Here is a 22,906-nt window from a genome sequence, read left to right as displayed (position 1 = left end):
GTAGGGATGTGTGTGGTGGGTGTGTGTGTGGTGTGGATGTGTTTGTAGGGATGTGTGTGGTGGGTGTGTGTGTGGTGTGGATGTGTTTGTGGGGATGTGTGTGGTGGGTGTGTGTGTGGTGTGGATGTGTTTGTGGGGATGTGTGTGGTGGGTGTGTGTGTGGTGTGGATGTGTTTGTAGGGATGTGTGTGGTGGGTGTGTGTGTGGTGTGGATGTGTTTGTAGGGATGTGTGTGGTGGGTGTGTGTGTGGTGTGGATGTGTTTGTGGGGATGTGTGTGGTGGGTGTGTGTGTGGTGTGGATGTGTTTGTGGGGATGTGTGTGGTGGGTGAGTGTGTGGTGTGGATGTGTTTGTAGGGATGTGGGTGGTGGGTGTGTGTGTAAGAGATGTGTGTTTAGGGATATCTGTACTACATTCTCCTCCCTCTCTCTGACTCTCTCTCTCTCTCTGTGTGTGTGTGCGTGTGTGTGCGTGCGTGTGTGTGTGTGCGTGTGTGTATGCGTGTGTGTTGGCAGGAGGTGGGCTGTGACCGGCAGCTGGGCAGTGGCGCTCGAGAGGATAACTGTGGCTTGTGCGCTGGTGACGGCTCCACGTGTCGCCTGGTGCGAGGACAGGCCCTGCCTCACGTCACGCTGGAACAACGTAGGTATACCCCCCCACCCCCCCTACGCCCTCCCTCTCCACCTCCCCCTACCAACCTAGGTATACCCCCCCACCCCCCCTACGCCCTCCCTCTCCACCTCCCCCTACCAACCTAGGTATACCCCCCCACCCCCCCCTACGCCCTCCCTCTCCACCTCCCCCTACCAACCTAGGTATACCCCCCCACCCCCCCTACGCCCTCCCTCTCCACCTCCCAGCTTGGATTAGTCCCCTAGTCCAAGCATGGGTCTCTGTTCTGACCCAGGGTGTTTATGTACCTGGGGTACCAGCATGCCTTCTGGCTAAGACTGCTGCTACCAGATGGAGCTGCACATGTGTTTCAACATGGAGTCTCGCTTTTTTATTGTGTGGGTTTTCATAAATCAGAATGTCTGGAGATTAAATTCATAACTGCTTTTTAGCTGCCACTGTTTGGCGTTTTATGTGAGAAATTCATTTTCTTTTGCTCGGAATACGTTTAGGACGTTAAATACCATGGCACAAACAGTGACTTTGAGGATGTGTGGTTTGTAAATAAAAAGTAATTGATTTGAACTCGGGTCTCCCCTGTGCTGGTTTAGAATTCCTCAAATCTTCATATTAACATATTTGAATTCATCATTTCAGTTTGAACGCCTCGCTCGCTGACATCAACAGCTCAGCATCCTGGAACTTTAATGTAGTAGCTATTGGCCCAGGGTATATTTACATAATCCATTTATTAGCTTTCCAGCTGAGGTATTGTATCAAATTTTTCAAATGAACTTGTTTTGGCACGCACAGTACTGAGGAGTTGAAATAAACATGGCTGACCGCTTGAAAAACATCAGCATTAAAGTTAACAGCCAGAAAACGTAAATATTTATGTCTCTCTTTTAATTGTTGGTGGGTGTTTGCTGTATGTGTCATCCTCCGTCCAGAGCTGCCGGTCTTTGATCACTCAGAAGTCTGCCGTTGGACTGTAGTCCAGCATCAAGCTCTCAATGGAAAACCAGAATCGTTGAAAGGTGCCATGAGGTTAGCTGAGTGAAACCCATTTGAAATCCAAGTATAGTATGTTTCTCTGTCCCTTCTCCCAGGACCCTAGCTTGCTTCTGCCTGCTAGCACACAAGGCTGTCTTTGTACACTGTCCTAATAGAGATGGCATCCGTCTGCTGCCGTGGAAAGAGACCTTATATTGTGTTTGGACAGTCCCCTGCATCAGCATGGGCTGCCAGATGCACCCCTCCTCGTCCAAGAGTCACTCCCGTTCCGAAGCGAGCGCTCAAACGGAGTCAGACAAAGAAATACTGGAGCTTTTGTTTCAGTGAGCAGGCGTTTTCATAGCATCATGCCCGTTCCCTTAAAGAGCCTGTTTAACCAGATCTATGAGTAACCTAATCCAAGCGCATTATGCTCTCTCTAATAAAGACCGTCTAGCCAATAACTCACCGTAGCCCTCGCTGACACAGACCTTTCCCTGGGCTCCCAGAGAGGAGCTGGCACAGCGGGGCCCACATCGCCCTAGTCTGGGCCTGGCTCTCCAGGCCCTGAAATGGGCGTTGGGATCTGGGTTCTAGTGGTCTAGTGGTCTAGGGGTCTAGGGTCTGGAGGTGTAGAGGAGTCCGGGGACAAGCTCATAATGAAGACTGTTCTGTCAGGTCAATTCCTCTGTGGTCAGACACCACTGCTCCCTGCCTCCCCCATGACACACACACACACACACACTCACACACTCGACTCACACACACTCACATACAAACACGTTCACACTATCCTGTTTGTTTATCATACATAATTTATGATTGTGAATGGTGTCCCTCTTTGCGTCTTGAATATGAATCGACTGTATTAATCCCTCTTGTCCAGGTCCAGTCATGATAGACTGATTTAAACTGAACTCTTAACAGCCTAACAATGTTTCATTTCCATAATTTGTTTGGAAGGTCACTTTATAACGTATCTGGCTCAACCTTTTTTTCCTTCAGACGATCGAAAAAGAAATGAAATGGCATGAATTGATTTCATCACCCTCATAAATTCAGAGTGTTGCCGATACAGTTTCCAAGCGTAATTATTTTTGGGCACCAGAGACTCTGGCCGACATCCAGAGCAGCTTAATTGTTGGACGGGTTGCCCGTTTGCAGCCAGAGGGAAAAGTAGCCTTCCTAAACTACAGAAATAGCATTAGCACTTCACTCCTCTATAAAGCTCTCACCTCCTTAGCAAGCTGCTGCCCTCAGCCACATCGGGCTACTCAGGCGGCACCTGAAAATGCAGTATTTTTTAACGTAACAAAGTGAAAGTCATCCTACAGCCATAAAGAGCTTTTTCACATACAGAAGCATATCTGCAGCCCTGTGTGTGAGTGTCAGAGTGAGGGCCTTATATGCTGTAAGGGCAGAGATCACATTTCAACACATGGGCTTATGGTATAGACACTGTGTGCATAATATATACTGCTAGTTTGGTTGTAGAGACATTCTCTCTCACTCTCACACACTCACAGGCACATACTGTACACGTACGTAAAATGCTCTTTTCCTTTGGCAAAAAGAAAGTCATGCTGTTTTGAGTATGTTTCTTAATATTGTTTTCCTTGTTTCCAGTTAGCACATTAAGACTTGGCCAATGGAGTGGCAGAGTTCAGGTTATCACTGCTAATTTATACTTGGCGTCAGAATTACAGAGTATGCTTTTACACTGAAGCATTCTTTTCTTTTTATTCAATCTCTTTGGTATTTCAGCACGGTTGTATTTGTCCTCATCACAGTTGATAAGTGATCATGGTCGAGTACTTCAACACGTCGTATCTAAGTGCTTGCAGATGTGAAACAGTGAGTTAACAGCTTGTGTGTGTGTGTCCTGCAGCTGTGAAGACGGTGCTGGAGGTTCCCCAGGGCAGTCGAGGTGTGAGGCTAAGTGCCAAGGGCCCAGATCACATTAGTGAGTAGATGCATTGTCCGTACACATGTATACAAACAAACATCATCTTCCATGTCATGCTTTGCCACTGCAGACCTTGAAGGGACTCCAGAGATGCTGAGCACAGAGAAGTACAGAGAGATTAATAACAGCAGGAGAGAGGGACAGGAGAGGAGAGAGGGAGAGGAGAGAGGGAGAGGGAGAGGAGAGAGGAAGAGGAGAAAAGAGAGGAAGAGGAGAGGAGAGAGGGAGAGAAGAGAAGAGGAGAGAGGAGGGAAAGGAGAGAGGGAGATCGGAGAGGAGAGAGATGGGAGTTAGTGAGAGAGAGAGGCGGGGGGTTGGGAGAGAGAGAAGAGAGACCAAGAGATGAAGGTTAGTAGCAGAGAGAGAGGGGGTTAGCGAGAAAGAGAGAGGAGAGAGAGATTGGGGTCAGTGAGAGAGAGAGAAGAGAGAGGGCGATGAGGTTAGTAAGAGAGAGAGATGGGGGGGTTTGGAAAGAGAGAAGAGAGAGATGGGGATTAGCCAGAGAAAAGAGAGAGATGGGTTTAGCGAGAGAAAAAGAGAGAAAGAGAAGGGGTAGGGGTTAGAGAGAGAGAGAGAGAGAGAGAGAGAGAGAGAGAGAGAGAGAGAGAGAGAGAGAGGGTAAGAACGGAACCTTGGCTTGTGTTGGAGCTTGTGCTTGTCATATTTATGGACTGTGTTTCCTGTGTGTACATTGCCAGTATGTTTGCTATTGATACTGTATGTGTGTGCGTAGGTGTTAGTGTGCGTGAGTGGAGTGGTGTTAGACTGCTTAGAGTATTGAACGGATCTCTACAGTGTGATCTATGAATGTGTGTTGTGTGTGGTCCCACTAAGTGTGTGTGGTGTGTGGGCTCAGTAAGTTTGTGTGTGTGTGGTCCCAGTACAATAAGTATGTGTGCGTGGTCAGTGTGTGTACGTGTGTGTGTGTGTGTGTGGTCCCAGTACAATAAGTATGTGTGCGTGGTCAGTGTGTGTACGTGTGTGTGTGTGTGTGTGTGTGTGTGTGTGTGCGTGTGTGTGGGGAGACCTCCAGCTGACTCACTGGAGGCAGCATCACGATGCACTGGAGGTCCAACATCACTGTATACCCAAGAGCTCCAGGCTTAACTGGATGTGTGTTTGGTCAGATGTTTCAGGAGGGGGAGTTAGAGTGACCTTGAAATGACTTTAGCAGATCGTTTGTCAGACATCAGGAGACTTGTGTGGCGGACGTGGAAGAGAGGAGTGAAGTTTAAAGGGGAAAAGACCACAGTAAAAGGGGGGAAACTAAACACACAGAGTCCCCTGTAGCCCAGTCCACTGTTCACACACTCTGATCTCTGTATCATCAGGAGAGAGGGTCTTTTAGGTGTATTTAGATTCAAAATCGCTTATTTTTGTGAAGGGGCCTAGGCTATGTGGCTGTTAATGGTTTCAAGTTGTGAAACTACTTTAAATTATGTTGGAAATTACTACAACATAGATGGTCATTTCAGAAACATTTGTTGAAATAATCGAGTGTTTGAAATGCTGTTGTTTGAGTCAGTTTATTTGAGGAACCAGTTTTTCATTTTTCTGTAATAAACGATATTGTCAGAAAAAACACTTTGTTAGTGATAGAGAAACAAAACATGAGAAAGAGGTAGAGAGAGAGTGAGAGAGAGTGAGAGTGAGTGAGAGTGAGAGAGAGAGAGAGAGAGAGAGAGAGAGAGTGAGAGAGAGTGAGAGTCAGTGAGTGAGAGTGAGAGAGAGAGAGAGAGAGAGAGAGAGAGAGAGAGAGAGAGAGAGAGAGAGAGAGAGAGAGAGAGAGAGAGGAGAAGTGACAAGAAAAAGGCAGAGGACTGGGCGGGCAACAGATGATTATAATTATGTTCTCCACAAAAACATAACCTCGACTACACAGTGTTTATTATCCCTCACACCAACTTTAGGGTTACACGAATTGGTGTCACAAGAAAGTGTTTATCTTCACATGCTTTGATGTCTTCAACGCATATCTCCCTCTTTTTTTTTCCCTCTCCTTCTCTCTCCCTGTCTCTCTCAGTCATCGAGGCTGTCCCTGTGCAGGGGAAGAGAGAGGAGCACAGCCTGCTGTCCACAGGGTCCTTCCTGATAGGGAACACCAGCCTGGACTACCAGCGAGGGACGGATAGACAGACACTCAGGGCTCACGGACCGCTCAGAGCCGATTACATCATCAAGGTGAGACACGCAAGAACTTGACAAGACCCCAGTTTGTGACTCTGTAATCCTCCTTGGACAGAGTTGGACAGAAATGTAAAAAAAAAAAAAAAAAAAATCAGTTGTTATCTAATGTTCGTTTCTCTTGTTTATTAAACATAATTATTAATGTTGACATAATTCATGTGATTACACAGATTGTGTGAGGGAATGGGACCCAAAGCCCTGATTGCAGAATATCTGCAGACTGATGAGGCATGCTGGGCTGGTTTGGGTTGGCAACCAAGTCTGTATCCAAACATCTACAGTTCTGAACAGGGTTTCAAGGTCCATCATTAGGATGTGGTGAACACATTTACATTACATTTACATTTAATCATTTAGCAGACACTCTTATCCAGAGCGACTTACAGTAAGTACAGGGACATTCCCCCGAGGCAAGTAGGGTGAAGTGCCTTGCCCAAGGACACAACGTCAGTTGTATGACCGGGAATCGAACTGGCAACCTTCGGATTACTAGCCCGATTCCCTCACCGCTCAGCCACCTGACTCCCCAGAACACACTGTCTGCCTCTACAGCCTAAAGACGCCCTCAGCGTCTCCTCCATGTGGACAGCAGATGGATGGAGCACTTAGGGCAGGGAGACAAGGAGACAAGGGAAGAAGTAAGTATGTAGACTATTGAGATTCCCCTTGAACTTCCTCTGTCCTACCCCCCCATCCCCCCATCCCCCCCGCCCCCCATCTCCATCCATCTCTAGGTCAAGTACGGCGGGCCCAGGGACACTGTGATCCAGTTCCTGTTCTACCAGCCAATCAGATACCAGTGGGTGGAGACAGACTTCTTCCCCTGCTCTGTGACCTGTGGAGGAGGTGAGACTGGCTGCCTCACGAGCCAGAGGGATGCTAGGTCAACATGGTTGAATGTGTGTGTGACCCAGCATCAACCCAGCCTGCTAGGACAGAGTTGCTGAGGGAGTGTGTGTGTGTGTGTTCCAGGATACCAGCTAAACTCTGCTGAGTGCACAGACATCCGGACCAACCAGAGCACCTCAGAACAGCTGTGTCACAACTACCCTGAGAACAACAAGCCCACGCCCAAACTGAAGGAGTGCAACATGGATCCCTGTCCAGACAGGTGCAGGATACCTGCATTACTGTGTGCGTGTGCGTGCGCGTGTGTGTGTGTGTGTGTGGTTGTCTGGGTGGGTGTGGTTGATGTGTGTGTGTGTGTGTGTGTGTGTGGTTGTCTGGGTGGGTGTGGTTCATGTGGGTGTGTGTGTGTGTGTGTGTGGTTGTCTGGGTGGGTGTGGTTCATGTGGGTGTGTGTGTGTGTGTGTGTGGTTGTCTGGGTGTGTGTGGTTCATGTGGGTGTGTGTGTGTGTGTGGTTGTCTGGGTGGGTGTGGTTGATGTGGGTGTGGGTGTGGGTGTGGTGTGTGTGTGGTTGTCTGGGTGGGTGTGGTTGATGTGGGTGTGTGTGTGTGTGTGTGGTTGTCTGGGTGGGTGTGGTTCATGTTGGTGTGGGTGTGTGTGTGGTTGTCTGGGTGGGTGTGGTTGATGTGGGTGTGGTGTGTGTGTGTGTGGTTGTCTGGGTGGGTGTGGTTGATGTGGGTGTGGTGTGTGTGTGTGTGTGTGGTTGTCTGGGTGGGTGTGGTTGATGTGGGTGTGGTGTGTGTGTGTGTGGTTGTCTGGGTGGGTGTGGTTGTCTGGGTGTGGGTGTGGGTGTGGTGTGTGTGTGGTTGTCTGGGTGGGTGTGGTTGATGTGGGTGTGTGTGTGGTTGTCTGGGTGGGTGTGGTTCATGTGGGTGTGTGTGTGTGTGTGTGTGGTTGTCTGGGTGGGTGTGGTTGATGTGAGTGTGGGTGTGGTGTGTGTGTGGTTGTCTGGGTGGGTGTGGTTGATGTGGGTGTGTGTGTGGTTGTCTGGGTGGGTGTGGTTCATGTGGGTGTGGGTGTGTGTGTGGTTGTCTGGGTGGGTGTGGTTGATGTGGGTGTGGTGTGTGAGTGTCTGTGTGGTTGTCTGGGTGGGTGTGGTTGATGTGGGTGTGTGTGTGGTTGTCTGGGTGGGTGTGGTTCATGTGGGTGTGGGTGTGTGTGTGGTTGTCTGGGTGGGTGTGGTTGATGTGGGTGTGGTGTGTGTGTGTGTGTGGTTGTCTGGGTGGGTTTGGTTGATGTGGGTGTGGTGTGTGTGTGTGTGTGTGTGTGGTTGTCTGGGTGTGTGTGGTTGATGTGGGTGTGGGTGTGGTGTGTGTGTGTGTGTGTGGTTGTCTGGGTGTGTGTGGTTGATGTGGGTGTGGTGTGTGTGTGTGTATGTGGGCCTGCATCTGAACACTTTGTTCTGCTCCTGTCTGCTCCTGTAGTGATGGATTTAAAGAGGTGATGCCCTATGACCATTTCCAGCCACTACCTCGGTAAGTGACTTGGTTCTACCACTCACTGTATGGTGCTGAACTCATACAGCTTCTCTACCAATCCCACTGCTCCTCTACCAATCACACTGCTCCTCTACCAATCCCACTGCTCCTCTACCAATCCCACTGCTCCTCTACCAATCCCACTGCTCCTCTACCAATCCCACTGCTCCTCTACCAATCACACTGCTCCACTACCAATCACACTGCTCCTCTACCAATCACACTGCTCCACTACCAATCACACTGCTCCACTACCAATCACACTGCTCCACTACCAATCCCACTGCTCCACTACCAATCACACTGCTCCACTACCAATCACACTGCTCCTCTACCAATCCCACTGCTCCTCTACCAATCCCACTGCTCCTCTACCAATCCCACTGCTCCTCTACCAATCCCACTGCTCCTCTACCAATCCCACTGCTCCTCTACCAATCACACTGCTCCTCTACCACAGCACAACCCTTCAACAGCACTGGATTGAAAATAGACCTCAGCCCACAACTGTCTATGACTTCACCCATGCATCCGTTTATAGTCCAAATGCCTCATTCTGCTCATGAATGTAGTGGGTTCTGCCCGATTGGGAGCTATGTAAACATGGACATTTAAGGCCTGGTCAGGGAGTTTGTGTGCCTGCCTGCCTGCCTGCTTGTTTGTCTGTCTGCTTGTTTGTCTGTCTGTCTGTCAGTAAGGTGTCAGTAAGGTGTCAGTAAGGTGCAGTCAGGTGCAGTAAGGTGCAGTAAGGTGCAGTCAGGTGCAGTAAGGTGCAGTAAGGTGCAGTCAGGTGCAGTAAGGTACAGTAAGGTGCAGTCAGGTGCAGTAAGGTGCAGTAAGGTGCAGTCAGGTGCAGTAAGGTGCAGTCAGGTGCAGTAAGGTGCAGTCAGGTGCAGTAAGGTGCAGTAAGGTGCAGTAAGGTGCAGTACAGCAGCACAGCTGACCCTGTCGTCCCCAGCTGGGAGCAGGGTCCGTGGACGGCGTGCTCGGTGTCGTGTGGCGAGGCGGGGGGCTGGCAGGACCGCAGCGTGGTGTGTGTGGAGGAGGACACACACGGACAGATCGCGCAGGTGGAGGAGTGGAAGTGCACACACTCCCCCCGGCCAATCACGCGCCAGTCCTGCAACACCTTCACCTGTCCGCAGTGGGTTGCCATGGAGTGGTCTCAGGTGAGAGCATAGCTGGACTCTCATCGATGCCCGGAACGTGCTAGAACCGTGTGGACCAGGTGCAATCTCTGAGTTGGTTCTGGTGTGTGTGTGTTGCAGTGCACAGTGACATGTGGGCGGGGCCTGCGCTACAGGGTGGTGCTGTGTATGGATCACCGCGGGCAGCACACCGGAGGCTGCAGCTCTGCTCTCAAACCCCTCATCAAGGAGGACTGTCTGGTGCCCATCGCATGCCACAAACCCAAAGGTAGGGCCCTGGCCTCACTGTGTGTGAGTGTGAGTGTGAGTGTGAGCGTGAGTGTGTGTGTGTGTGTGTGTGTGTGTGTGTGAGAGAGAGAGAGAGAGAGAGAGAGAGAGAGAGAGAGAGAGAGAGAGAGAGAGAGAGAGAGAGAGAGAGAGAGAGAGAGAAAGAGAGAAAGAGAGAAAGAGAGAGAGAGAGGTTCTCAGCCTCTAAAGGTGGATGTTAGTGAGTGGGAGGCACCAGCTTGCTCTTAAAAGCGACTCTGCTCATCAACTTAAATCACCATCGGTTTATTTATACCCTCTCTGGCTCCCCAAATAATCATCCTGACTTCATAACAGTTTTTTTAAGCTAACATTTCGGTCTAGAAAAAGCTAATATTTTAGAGGACCATATATTCCAGATGTCTACTCGGATGCCAGTTATGAGTTAACATAATAACTGAAGCTTCTTACCATGAGCCAAACCCAGATACCTCAGTGAAGGGCGTGCACACACACACACACTCAGTCCCCTTCCAGACGCCACACTCTCTCTCTCCTGTCTCCCAGCCCAGTGCTAGCTGTGATAATGAGCTGGGTTAATGGTCTGGTACATACATAGTTGGTTGACAGACGGAGATTTATGGTTGCCAATATTGGCAGTGTGAGAACATGCAGTCGTGAGGGCTGGGTACCTGACAGTCCTCTGTAGAACATGCTGTCCTGTGGGCTGGGTACCTGACCGCCCTCTCTAGAACATGCAGTCCTGTGGGCTGGGAGTCCGTGGACCGGCCTGCCTCACTGTGACCCGGAACAGTTCTGAGCCCAGTGAAGCCACAGGTTCCCTCTGATGCGGTTGCTGTTACTGATCTGATCCAGAGTCTGTTCCTGTTACTGATCTGATCCAGAGTCTGTTCCTGTTACTGATCTGATCCAGAGTCTGTTCCTATTACTGATCTGATCCAGAGTCTGTTCCTGTTATTGATCTGATCCAGAGTCGGTTCCTGTTACTGATCTGATCCAGAGTCTGTTCCTGTTACTGATCTGATCCAGAGTCTGTTCCTGTTGTTGATCTGATCCAGAGTCTGTTCCTGATGTTGATCTGATCCAGAGTCTGTTCCTGTTGTTGATCTGATCCAGAGTATGTTCCTGTTACTGATCTGATCCAGAGTCTGTTCCTGTTGTTGATCTGATCCAGAGTCTGTTCCTGTTGTTGATCTGATCCAGAGTCTGTTCCTGTTACTGATCTGATCCAGAGTCTGTTCCTGTTACTGATCTGATCCAGAGTCTGTTCCTGTTGTTGATCTGATCCAGTCTGTTCCTGTTACTGATCTGATCCAGAGTCTGTTCCTGTTGTTGATCTGATCCAGAGTCTGTTCCCGTGGAGGCCAAGCTGCCGTCCGTCAAACAAGCCCAGGAGCTGGAGGAGCAACGAACTGCTACGGAGGAGCCTACGTGAGTACACACACACACACACACCCACCCACACGCACAGACACACACACACATACACACACACACACACTCACACACACACACATGCAAACACACACATGCCAACACACACTCACACGCACACACACACATATATATATACCACAGCATGTATACAGACTTTACGGGTTCATTAGGGGTCCCCAGTTTGTACTTCTCTGACCACAGCTTGCTCTGTAGTAGTGGACCTCCTCCCTCCCTCACCTCTCTGGGTTTCTGGAACACCAAACTCCCCCTACGTCCTAATATTAGTTAGCAGAGTTAATCTCCTCCATCTCTGAAACAATAACAACCCACACAGACCGCCTGGCTGAGATACAATGCAGGCAGCAGCCCTACACACACACACACACTCGCACACACTCACTCACACACACTCGCACACACTCGCACACACCCGCACACACTCGCACACACCCGCACACACTCGCACAACCCTCTGCCTGAGAGAAACCTCGTCCTTTGCGGTGGACCAAAGGCATCCATCTCAGGGTTTATTAAAGTATGTGGGGGACATGTGTTTAAGAGTTCACACTGGTGGGGGCTGTGATTGTAAGAGAGAGAGAGGTTGAGAGAGAGAGAGAGAGGGAGAGGAGAGAGAGAGAGAGAGAGAGAGAGAGAGAGAGAGAGAGAGAGAGAGAGAGAGAGAGAGAGAGAGAGAGAGAGAGAGAGAGAGAGAGAGAGGGGGGGGGGGGGGGGAGGGAGGTGAGAAAGAGCAGAGCTCTCCCGGAGCTATATTTGGGGGAACACAGAGAGCAGAGTGTCTTTGTAGAGTTGCTTTCCACATGGGTGATCTTTCCCTTTATCAGTCGTGAACTGGAAGTCTCAGAGTGTGTGTGTGTGTGTGTGTGTGAGAGAGGAAGAGAGAGAGGGAGAGAGATGGGCGGTCCGGATATCTCCAACAGGCCCTTATCACAGTGCAAGAGCACACGTACAGCTGTATCTGAGCTTTGTCAGGATTATTAGGGCAGACCACCCCCCCTCACACACACACACATACGCACACTAAACACACAGAGCATATCAAGAAGTCTGCGGTCGTTTCCTCTCCTGATAATGATGTGACTACTTCTGCTGTCCCAGACTCTCCTGCCCGGATACACCCTGGGACCTGTCAGGGATACACGCTCACACACACACACACACACACACACACACACACACACACACACAAACACACACCACACACACACCTCACACACACACACACACCACACACACACCACACACACACACACACACACACCACACACACACACACACACCACACACACACACCTCTCTCTCTCTCTCACACACACACACACACACACACAGACACACACACACCACACACACACCTCACACACACCACACCCACACACCTCTCTCTCTCACACACACATACAACTCACACTCTCATTTAAACCTCACCCACCCTGGGACCTGTCAGAGATACAAGCTCACACACACTTCACACACACCCTCACAGACATCTCCCACACAGCAGGAATTGTAGTATCACCTCATTCTCAGCTTAACACCTTTACCTCACACTCACAATCACCTTTACCTCACCCTCACACTCACCTTTACCTCACCCTCACACTCACCTTTACCTCACCCTCACAATCACCTTTACCTCACACTCACACTCACCTTTACCTCACCCTCACACTCACCTTTACCTCACCCTCACACTCGCCTTTATCTCACCCTCACAATCACCTTTACCTCACCCTCACACTCACCTTTACCTCACCCTCACCTTTACCTCACCCTCACACTCACCTTTACCTCACCCTCACACTCACCTTTACCTCACCCACCCTACTCAGTCTGGTTTCTCCATCATGTTTGGAATGAGGACTCTGACATCGCGGTGTGTGCAAACGACACGGACCTGTGAGTCTGCAGCAGCTGAGAGAAAACTGCTGCTCTCATAATCCTCTAATCGGGGGACGGGGGGCGGGGGCACCGGGGGAGCCTGGGGCGCCGGGGCCTTCTCACACAGCAGGACGACGCTCTGGGGCGCCGGAGGAGGGGCTGTCAAGTTTGACGAACCTAACTGCTTTAACAGACCTTTCTGGATTGACATTGCTTTACTAATGTATGTTATTATGAATTCTTAAATGCGGAGCCAAGCAAATTGTCAGGATTGGCTTTCTCTCAAACGAGACGTTTTTATGAAGGATATGTAAATTCAAGGCTGTGTTTGAACCCGATTGGCTTACGGCTCTTGTTCTTCTCATTCAGTCTTCCTCCTCCTCCTCCAACTGTAATTTGGATAACCGTAAAGCCTTACGTACCACACATATAAATCACACATATCTTTCCAACATGCATTCTCCTCCCTCGGCTTCCGTCCAGGGTTCCCCGTCCCACTGCTGTGGTACCCTCGTCTCCTGTGTTCAACACCATCTAACGATGCATGTTTCTCCGGGTTAGCCTGGCTGGCTGAACCTGTGGATGTTTTTATCACACCAGAAAGATGCTGGGGAAAGAAGCTATGTCTCTTTAAATCAGCTGGCTTTGCCAGAAGGGGCTATGAGCCATGTGTCCTCTGAGCAGCCTTCTCTGAGCTGAACCAGAGATCTCCACAGATCAGCGTGAGTTTACCTGACATCAGCCACAGCTGGGGAGAGGAAGGGGGGGGGGGGGCTGTCTAGTTTGATTCACTTTTATTCCGTTTAACATCCGTTTGTTTCCCGGCGTAACAGTCACTATCTTTTATGTGTTCAGTATGTTACAGCGCTGATACTTCAACATCCTGACTCTCTATCCTGGTGTGTGTCGAGTTTACAGTTCCATTCAGGAGTTACTTGTCATACACGTTTAGTTGTATCCCGATGTGGTGAGACACAGTCTTCTTCGGTGCTCTGTGCAGGTTGATCCCAGGGCCCTGGTCTCCCTGCAGCGCCACCTGTGGGCAGGGCAGGCAGACACGCCAGCTGAAGTGCAGGGTGCTGCTCTCCTTCACCCAGACAGAGGTGGACCTTCCAGAAGAGGAGTGTAAGGAGAACAAGCCCCAGATGCAGAGAGCCTGTAACGGGGGTCCCTGCACTGGAGTCCCAGGCTTCATTCCGGGCCTCCAGGAGTCTCCAGGGTTTCACCCGCAAGGAGAAGAGGTTCACTACTGGGACCACAGGGGCTTTTCCCTGTGTTCAGCCTCATGTGCTGCCGGTGAGAAGCAACAGGATCCAGTCAAGACAAAGTGGTTCCATCCCAGATCACTGCCTCGCTCACCCCCCCCCCCCCCCCCCCATCTCTCACGTCCTGTTTCCCTCTCCCTCTAAGCCCTCTCTCTCCCTGTCCCCCAGGCCAGCAGGTGGCGATAGCGAGGTGTTTAAACCGGAGGAGAGGAGAGGAGGTGGAGGACTCCTTGTGTGACGCGTCCAGCAGACCTCCGGTCAGGATTCGCATCTGCAACACAGAGGCGTGCCCTCCAAGGTGAGCGTCTAACACCGGCAGCCTGACCTGGCACACGGTGGTGACACGGTGGACAAGAATAGATTCTCTCAGTGACTCCTGGGAGGTAGGGGGGTTAATATGACCTCTCTGACTGTACCTGGTGCTGCTGCTTAGGGGACCAACAGACCTAGATTCAACATGAAGGTTTGTGCAGTTTGGATTTCTTGACACCGGCGTTTCCCCCTTTTGGATTGCAGGCCCCAGCGTGACCATACATTACCATACCCACCACGGTTTCTATGGTTACTCCTCATCGCCTCGGTTAACGTTCACTGGAGGCTCGCATTTTGCTTCCCCCCCCCCTTCCCCCCCGATGTTTGTCGAGAACTAATCGGATGTTTGCGTTTCAGTAACAACATCCTATTTTACCCTCGTCTGTGCCAAGGTAAACAGGGCTGGAGTCGGACGCATCTCTGAGAGAGCCCTGCCTCTCCTGGTGCAGTTAGAACTCTGTTAACAAGCAGGCCTGGACTGCACCTCCCACAGTACCTCCGACAGAAGGGCAGGAGGGCAGGTTTCTGACTCTCTCAAAGAACAAAGTCATGTGAAACGAGCTTAGAGAAGGAGAACATCAAACACGCTCTAACCTGACCCAGGAGAGCAGATAAGCATCATCACAGATCTCCATAGCAACACATAGAATTAGACCTAGTCATTTGTAACGTACACAGAACGCAGGTGGTTCCAATATCGTTGGCAAACTGTACTCTTGTTATGAAATAAGCTATGTCTTAGCCGTGCACGGAGGATCAGAGACTCGGCTCCGAGGATAAGCTGCAAGCTTCTAGCTTGAATCGTTTCCCTGCGACTCTGGAATAACCTGAAAATTAGGTTCCGTGTAGGAAATATGGTAAAGATAAGCACCCAGCTGTTTTGCATGGTGGAATTAACTAGGATAAACATTGGAATGAGGACTGGGAGTCGAGAGGAGGAGGGAGGGGGTGATGTCTGTGTAGGAGAGGAGATGGGGGGGGGGTTCTGTGTTGTAGAAGGAAGTAGGGTGGAGAGGGGAGGGTGGGGTTCTCTTGTGTTAAAAGAGGGAGGTGAAGGAGGGATGTGTATCTGGCTTGTTGGAGAGGAGGAGAGAGGAGGGAGGAGGAGGAGGGTTTAGGGGAGGAGGAGGAGGGAGGATTCGAGGGACCAGTGTCCAGCCAGCAGGTTCTTCTGCCTGCTGTGTTGACCTCTGACCTGGATCCAGCCATCCCCCCCAGGGGCAGGATTACCAGGATCTAATAATACACACCTGCCTGACCGACGCCACACACAGGTCAAGGACAGCTGGCTGTTTACAGTAACAGGATTCAGGCAGTACAGAGTAGCTGTGTGGCTCACAAGAGTCTAATCAGGGATGAATCACCAGTCTGTTGTTTAAAAGATCATGTGACCGAGACTGAGAGCAGCCAAGTGTTAAATGTTCCCCAACCCTCTGCACTGAGTTACTGAACCTCCCATTTCAAGTGTACTACTTAGTCTGTTTGTTAGTTATTTTTATGGACATGAAAGAGGAAGGTCAGATTTATAATAACCTCATCTGATGAGCTAGCTTCAGTAGCAGCGGGAGACCTTCTCTGAGGGCGTGGGGGTCTCTGCGTGGGAGCCAAGCGCTCAGGCCCAGCAGGGCACGTCTTCATATGAGCGGGACCGGTGGAGAGAGATCATAACAGGACAGTTTCAAACTGTAAGCCAAACCAGCATTTGCTGCCGTGATGCTGGGCAGTACACAAGATTCATTTTTGGCTGGTTGGCCAGTGCTGGACTGGGCAGGGGGCTGGTTTTTGTTCAGAAAAGCAACTCTGATTGATTCTAAATGGCTTGTCCCACTGAGCACTTGTTTAGGGAACATTTCATTAGACTGCAATACACACGTGTTGGCACATGCACACAAAATGTACTTCACATTATTGTTTTCCCAATGAGTGTCCTGTTGCCAAAGTCAGCGGGACAGCTAGCTTTAAGGACTAATGTGCTTGCTGTTCTCAGGAAAACTGATGTTGATGAAGAAATTATAGTTTTATTCAACTTTAATACGTGCACAGTTTTATCGGGGTGCATAAAAAAAACATATAAAAAAAAAAACAGAAGTAAAATAGCTATGAAAATGAAATGTTTTTGTCTCCATTTGGACAACAGATTATGTTTAGCTATTGGACCGCTCTTGTGTTTACATTAGGAAACTACAAGTGTTTGTTTTTTTACAGACACTGGTTCAGTCAGAGACATTATGAATGTTAGTGCCATAATAATACTGCCGGCAGTTAGAGGGAAGACATATGTAATCAAACAAGAGAAGGCATGGAGATGGATGTGTTTCAGTCTGTAGAGAACTTATTTGTCTTCTGTGTGTGTCTGTGCGTGCGTATCTGTGTGTGCGTGTGTGTGTGTATCTGTGTGTGCGTGCGTGTGTGCGTGCGTGTGTGTCTGTGCGTGTGTGTCTGTGTGCATGCGTGTGTGTCTGTGCGTGTGTGTCTGTGTGCGTGCGTGTGTGTGTGTGCGTGTGTGTGTGCGTGTGCGCGTGTGCGTGTGTGTGTGCGTGTGTGTGTGCGTGTGTGTGTGTCTGTGCGTGTGTGTGTGCGTGCGTGTGTGTGTGTGTCTGTGTGTGTGTGTGTGTGCCACCAGATGGGAGGTGACGGCGTGGACGCGCTGCTCGGCGTCGTGCGGGGTGGGGATCCAGACCAGGAGTGTGTACTGCATGCAGACGCGCTCTCTGCAGCAGCAGGACGGTGTGAGCGTGTCGGAGGACCAGTGCAGGGAGTTTAAACCCCCAATCCTGCAGCCCTGCAACCAGCTGGACTGCCCCCCCGCCTGGGACACTGAGCCCTGGCAGGAGGTGCGCAGGCCTGTGTGTGTGTGTCGGTGGGTGTGTGTGTGTCGGTGGGTGTGTGTGTGTCGGTGTGTGTGTGTGTGTCGGTGGGTGTGTCGGTGGGTGTGTGTCGGTGTGTGCGTGTGTTCAGGTATGTATGTATGTATGTTGAGGTGCGTAGGCTATATTCAGATATATGTGTGGGTTTGTGTGTGTGAGCGAGCGTGTGTGTGTGTTCAGGTATGTATGTATGTATGTTGAGGTGTGTGTGTTCAGATATGTGTGGGTGCGTGTGTGTGAGCGAGCGTGTGTGTGTGTTCAGGTATGTATGTATGTATGTTGAGGTGTGTGTGTTCAGATATGTGTGGGTGCGTGTGTGTGAGCGAGCGTGTGTGTGTGTGTGTGTGTCCATGCTGAATCGGTGGAGGTTTGAGGAGCGTCTAACACCAGTGTGACTGTCTGCCCTCCAGTGTTCTCAGTCCTGCGGAGGAGGGGTGCAGGTGAGGAAGGTCTTCTGTAAGCAGCTGCTGTCGTCAGGGGCCTACAGGAGGCTGGTGGGCGGGGCCTGCCAGGGGACCAGACCGCCCCCCCATAGGGCCTGCGCCCGGACAGACTGTATGCCCTACATGGCTGGGGGGGAGTGGGCCAAGGTGAGGGGAAGGGTGGAAAAGACCCCATTATGAACCAGGGGCAAACATCACTCCCTACAGTGTAGAGTCTACAGTGTAGGGTAAAACATTCAACCGTGTTGTCTCTTCATCAGTGAAAACTGGCTGTACAACCTGTGCGTCTGTGTATGTGTCTCTGTGTGTGTGTGTTTCTGTGCGTGTGTGTGTGTATGTGTGTGTGTGTGTTGCAGTGCTCCGTCTCCTGTGGACTGGGAGTTCAGCGTCGGGAGCCTGTGTGTCGGAGGCTGACGGCGTGGGGTCAGCAGGTCACCCTGTCCAGGGGCATCTGCTCCGGCCTGGCCTCCCCCCCGCTAGTACGCACCTGCCGCATGATGACCTGCCCCAGTAAGAGACACACACACCTGAACACTGCACACACATCTGAACACACACACTATACACACACACTCACACCAAAACACTCCTGCAACACGAGAACACTCATACAACATACTCTGTCTCAGCATGTCTGTATGTGTGTGTGTGTGTGTGTGTGTGTGTGTGTGTGTGTGTGTGAAACTCTTGGCTGAAGCTATCTGATGTCAGGACTCAGTACAGTGGAACTGTATGGACATGTGACACGCCAGACTAAGCAGCTGTGACGCTCTGGGTGCAGTGTGTGCGTGAGAGAAGAGACTGGAGCTGCGAGCCTGGGAGCTGATTACTCCAGAGGCTGAGAACACACCAGCAGCCCGTCCCTAACCAGACGTTTATCACTCCATCAACACACACAGCTCTCACTTTGAGCTTTGACATCTGAACCGAGCAATTTGAGAAAAAGGAACGTTATCAGGAAAAACACATCTTAGCTTCAAACACACGCAGAATGAGTCAGTGAGTCCAGAGCAGCCCTGAGCAGCCCTGAGCAGTTCAGAACAGCCCTGAGCAGATCAGAGCAGCCCAGAGCAGATCAGAGCAGCCCAGAGCAGGGCAGGAGAATGCTGGGGAGGTTCAGAGGGAAGTTCAGATGGTGGTCCTGCTGTTCACGACTTCTCACTACAACCGCTAGAACAGAACTACAGACTGGAACATTCCACTGGTCCCACATTCACTGGAACGTCCCACTGTTGGAGTGTGTGTGTGTGTACAGGTGCATGTGTGTGTGTGTGTGTGTGTGTGTGTGTGTGTTTGAGAGAGAGAGAGAGAGAGAGAGAGAGAGAGAGAGAGAGAGAGAGAGAGAGAGAGAGAGGTGTCAGGGGGAAGGGGGCTGGTCTCATTGTCCCAGTGCTCCCTGTGAGCCAGAGTTTACTATGTGGGAGGAATTCGCAGTGTGAGTTTGCAGTTCTTCCTCCAAACCCTAACCTTACCTCAACAGGGACAGGAGCCATAAAACACATGATTGAATGCCTTGCAAATGTCACTGCAGATCCTGTGTCTGCGTGCGTGTTTATGTTTGTGTGTGGTGGGGTGTGTATTTGTGTATGTGGTAGGGTGTGTGTGCATGTGTGTTTGAGAAGCTGTCCTTTCCAGCTGCTCCATCTCCATAAATACTATTGGCTAATGAGGACTAAGGTCAATGTGAGGTTATGACTGAGTCTTAAGGATACACAGTTTTATGAATGTGTGTGTGTATCTGTGTGTGTGCATATGCACACACGTGTGATATGATAGACATATAAATAGACTGCAGAGTTTCCTGGTCCCTACCTAAAACACATAGCACAATGTTGTACAGCCATCTGCTCTGGTCTGGGTTCTCCTGGTGAACGTAGCGGTCTGGGTTCTCCTGGTGAATATAGCGGTCTGGGTTCTCCTGGTGAATGTAGCGGTCTGGGTTCTCCTGGTGAATATAGCGGTGTGGGTTCTACTGGTGAATGTAGCATTTACATTTAGTCATTTAGCAGACACTCTTATCCAGAGTGACTTACAGTAAGTACAGGGACATTCCCCCCGAGGCAAGTAGGGTGAAGAGCCTTGCCCAAAGACACAACGTCATTTGGCATGGCCGGGAATCGAACTGGAAACCTTCAGATTACTAGCCCGACTCCCTAACCGCTCAGCCACCTGACTCCCGTGAAATTCCTTGGTGAAATTAGCGGTGTGGGTTCTCCTGCTGAATTTAGCAGTGTAGGTTCTCCTGGTGAATGTAGCGGTGTGGGTTCTCCTGGTGAATGTAGCGGTGTGGGTTCTCCAGGTGAACGTAGCAGTGTGGGTTCTCCTGGTGAACGTAGCAGTGTGGGTTCTCCTGGTGAATGTAGCGGTGTGGGTTCTCCTGGTGAATGTAGCGGTGTGGGTTCTCCAGGTGAACGTAGCAGTGTGGGTTCTCCTGCTTAATTTAGCGGTGTGGGTTCTCCTGGTGAATGTAGCAGTGTGGGTTCTCCAGGTGAACGTAGCAGTGTGGGTTCTCCTGCTGAATTTAGCGGTGTGGGTTCTCCTGGTGAGCGTAGCAGTGTGCCTGTATTCCCTCTCCCTTCCTGATCCAGAAGGAGTATGGAGGGTAGGGGGTTGTGTTAGGCAGGGTGTCCAGTGTGTAAATCTGCCAGTGAGAGCTCCACCTGGGGGGTCAGCTGGCCTGGGGCTGGGTGATCTCAGCTGTGTGTCAGGGCTGTTTGGAGAGACTGACCCAGTGTTAACCGGGGGTTTATAATTCTTTGCTATCGTGCTTACCGCAGAGTCCCCTCCCAGCGAGAGCTGGCCGCACCCCAAGCCTGCAGTCTCCAGGCCAGACCTTATCTCTTATCAGATAGCAAATCCGCACTATCAGTTCCACATACTCCTGGAGTTAGAGGGAGGTTCCATGGCTTCACAGTGTAACTATGACCCTCATTCATCAGAGATCAGGATAATGACACACAATCACATGAACAAAGGTGACTTTGTCCTGCAATAGTTGCTGCATATTGAATCAACATCATTCAGCTGAAAACATAGCTAGCACCTGGCTTGCCACAGCAACTGACTAAATACAATTCTTGTTAAACCTATGACGTACAAATGCAGTTTCCTTCCATAGATCTACTTTACTGCTTAGTGGTTCTTTGTGTGACTAACTTCTACAGAGAAGAAAGCTGCAGTAAACTGGCCATGAAGCTGACTGTTTGACATGCTGTTCCTTCCTTCTGCCTCTCCCCCCCCAGAGCACAAGAAACACATGAGGCCCAAGGACACAGCGAAGGAACCAGTCAAGGAGCCGGTGAAGGAGACAATCAAGGGGACAGAAAAGGAGCCAAACAAGGAGCCGCTGAAGGACACCATCAAGGAGACAGGAAAGGAGACAAGGAAAGAGCTGGTGACGGAGCCAGGCAAGGAGCCAGTGAGGGATGGCGGGCACATGGCGCTGAAGCGCTGCCCTCTGATCCTGGGCGTCCAGCACATCTACATCCAGACCCGCCAGGAGAAACGCCTCCACCTGACCATCGGTGGGCGGGCCTACCTCCTCCCCAAGACCTCCCTTGTCATCAAGTGTCCAGTCAGAAGGTTCCAGAAGACCTACATCCGCTGGCAGAAGGACGGCCTTCCCCTTCCTAACTCCAAGCGCCTCGGGATCACCAAGTCTGGCTCCCTGAAGATCCACAGTCTGGAGGCTGGGGACAGCGGGGTCTACCTGTGCATCGCCGGCCCCACCTCCGACACCTTCACCCTCAAACTGATTGGCAGTGACAGTAGGCTGATGGACAGGCCTTCTTCGGAGAACGAATCAGATCCCAGCTCTGGCCCGGGCGGACTGGGGCGGGCCGCCCCCACCGCTGAGCTGGACTGGCTGCCTCGCTGCCTGAACACACCCAGCCTCACAGGGCCCAGGGTGTCAGTGCTGCCCCCTAGTGGGGAGGAGGACCAGCAGGCATGGCCCCTGGAGAGCCTGAGGAACATCAGCCTGCAGGCAGAGGCAGGAGAGATCAGCCAGGACCAGGCCTCTCATCTCATCTACTCTCTGCTCACCCAGCCCTCCCCGCCCCAGAGCACCCCTGGACAGTGGACCAGGCAGGAGCTAGGACACCCTAAAGGTAAAACTCCATATCTGTGTGTAGATCATCACACATGTATCATCATTCATTATTATAACATATATAGTATTACTGGACCTTTATAGTTCCAGTCATGAGTGTTTGGCACCTAGGTAGATGTCCAACCAGGTGTATTTAACACCCATCCTGTCTGCTTGTCCCTGGCTGTGATGACAGACAGACAGCCCAACGCGTCGGAGCGTGCATCGGAGAAACGTTCTAGAAGGCCTGTGATCGTCAGACAGAAGCAGAACCCTCTGCTGACCGCCCAGAAGAACGTCAACGTGACGGTGGGCCGCACGGCCTTCCTGACTAACACCACGCGCTCGCTGCTCCTGCTGTGCCCAGCAGAGGGCGCCCCGCAGCCCCAAGTCACCTGGACCAAAGACGGAGCGCCGATACAGAACTCTGACAGGTCAGACGTCGCAATCTCCATGTAGCAGATCACAGCTGCCGTATATCACCAAACAGTACATTACTAACATAGTGTTCCGCATTGAATCCCAGCCTCAACGTTATCTAAACTCAGCTACGCGATAGGATCTGTGGTTACCTTTGGTTTTGCAAAGCTGCTAATTTTCCTTTCAGCGGGTCTGTGTTAGATATTGTTATCTGAGACCTCTCCTCTGGGCTCCTGTCCGCCCTGTGGTGAGGCAGCTCCCTCATGGCACAATGCCCTCCCTGTGTGCTCGTTTATGGGGGTCAGCGCGACCGTTCTGCCCCTGCGCCTGCCTGACAGCCATGCCCTTGTGAGTGGCACATTTATTTCCAACCCAACTGTGTCTCCTCCCGCTCATCCCTCTTCTCCTCTCCTCTTCTCTCTTATCCTCTCCTCTCATCCCCTCACTTCCTCCCCTGTCCTCCTCTCCTCCCTTCTCCTCTCCTCCTCTCCTCCCTTCTCCTCGCTTCTCCTCCCCTCTCGTCTCCTCCTCTCCTCCCTTCTCCTCCCCTCCCCTCCCCTCTCCTCCTCCCTTCTCCTCTCCTCTCTTCTCCTCTGATGCCAGGCTGGGGTGAGA

General features: G+C 51.1%; 1 protein-coding gene across 2 annotated transcripts in view; it reads left to right on the top strand.

Moving 5' to 3' along the window:
• Positions 1 to 22,906, top strand: part of adamtsl3 (ADAMTS-like 3) — an 87,085-nt gene that overhangs the window by 50,226 nt on the left and 13,953 nt on the right. The window contains exons 7-22 of one of the 2 annotated variants that reach the window (XM_062471588.1): positions 516 to 642; positions 3,494 to 3,568; positions 5,595 to 5,752; positions 6,493 to 6,604; positions 6,731 to 6,869; positions 8,090 to 8,140; positions 9,102 to 9,312; positions 9,412 to 9,559; positions 10,905 to 10,989; positions 13,895 to 14,190; positions 14,328 to 14,457; positions 17,095 to 17,305; positions 17,749 to 17,928; positions 18,138 to 18,291; positions 21,024 to 21,890; positions 22,068 to 22,305. In XM_062471588.1, coding sequence (XP_062327572.1) covers positions 516 to 642; positions 3,494 to 3,568; positions 5,595 to 5,752; positions 6,493 to 6,604; positions 6,731 to 6,869; positions 8,090 to 8,140; positions 9,102 to 9,312; positions 9,412 to 9,559; positions 10,905 to 10,989; positions 13,895 to 14,190; positions 14,328 to 14,457; positions 17,095 to 17,305; positions 17,749 to 17,928; positions 18,138 to 18,291; positions 21,024 to 21,890; positions 22,068 to 22,305 — 3,182 coding nt within the window. Of the gene's footprint in view, positions 1 to 515; positions 643 to 3,493; positions 3,569 to 5,594; positions 5,753 to 6,492; positions 6,605 to 6,730; positions 6,870 to 8,089; positions 8,141 to 9,101; positions 9,313 to 9,411; positions 9,560 to 10,904; positions 10,994 to 13,894; positions 14,191 to 14,327; positions 14,458 to 17,094; positions 17,306 to 17,748; positions 17,929 to 18,137; positions 18,292 to 21,023; positions 21,891 to 22,067; positions 22,306 to 22,906 lie in introns of those variants that run through there. The other variant, XM_062471590.1, reaches the window with a different exon arrangement.

Source organism: Osmerus eperlanus, chromosome 10, assembly GCF_963692335.1.
Source record: "Osmerus eperlanus chromosome 10, fOsmEpe2.1, whole genome shotgun sequence".
Taxonomy (NCBI): domain Eukaryota; kingdom Metazoa; phylum Chordata; class Actinopteri; order Osmeriformes; family Osmeridae; genus Osmerus; species Osmerus eperlanus.
Note: the sequence above shows the minus strand (reverse complement) of the source record. Positions and strands in the feature narration are given on the sequence as shown.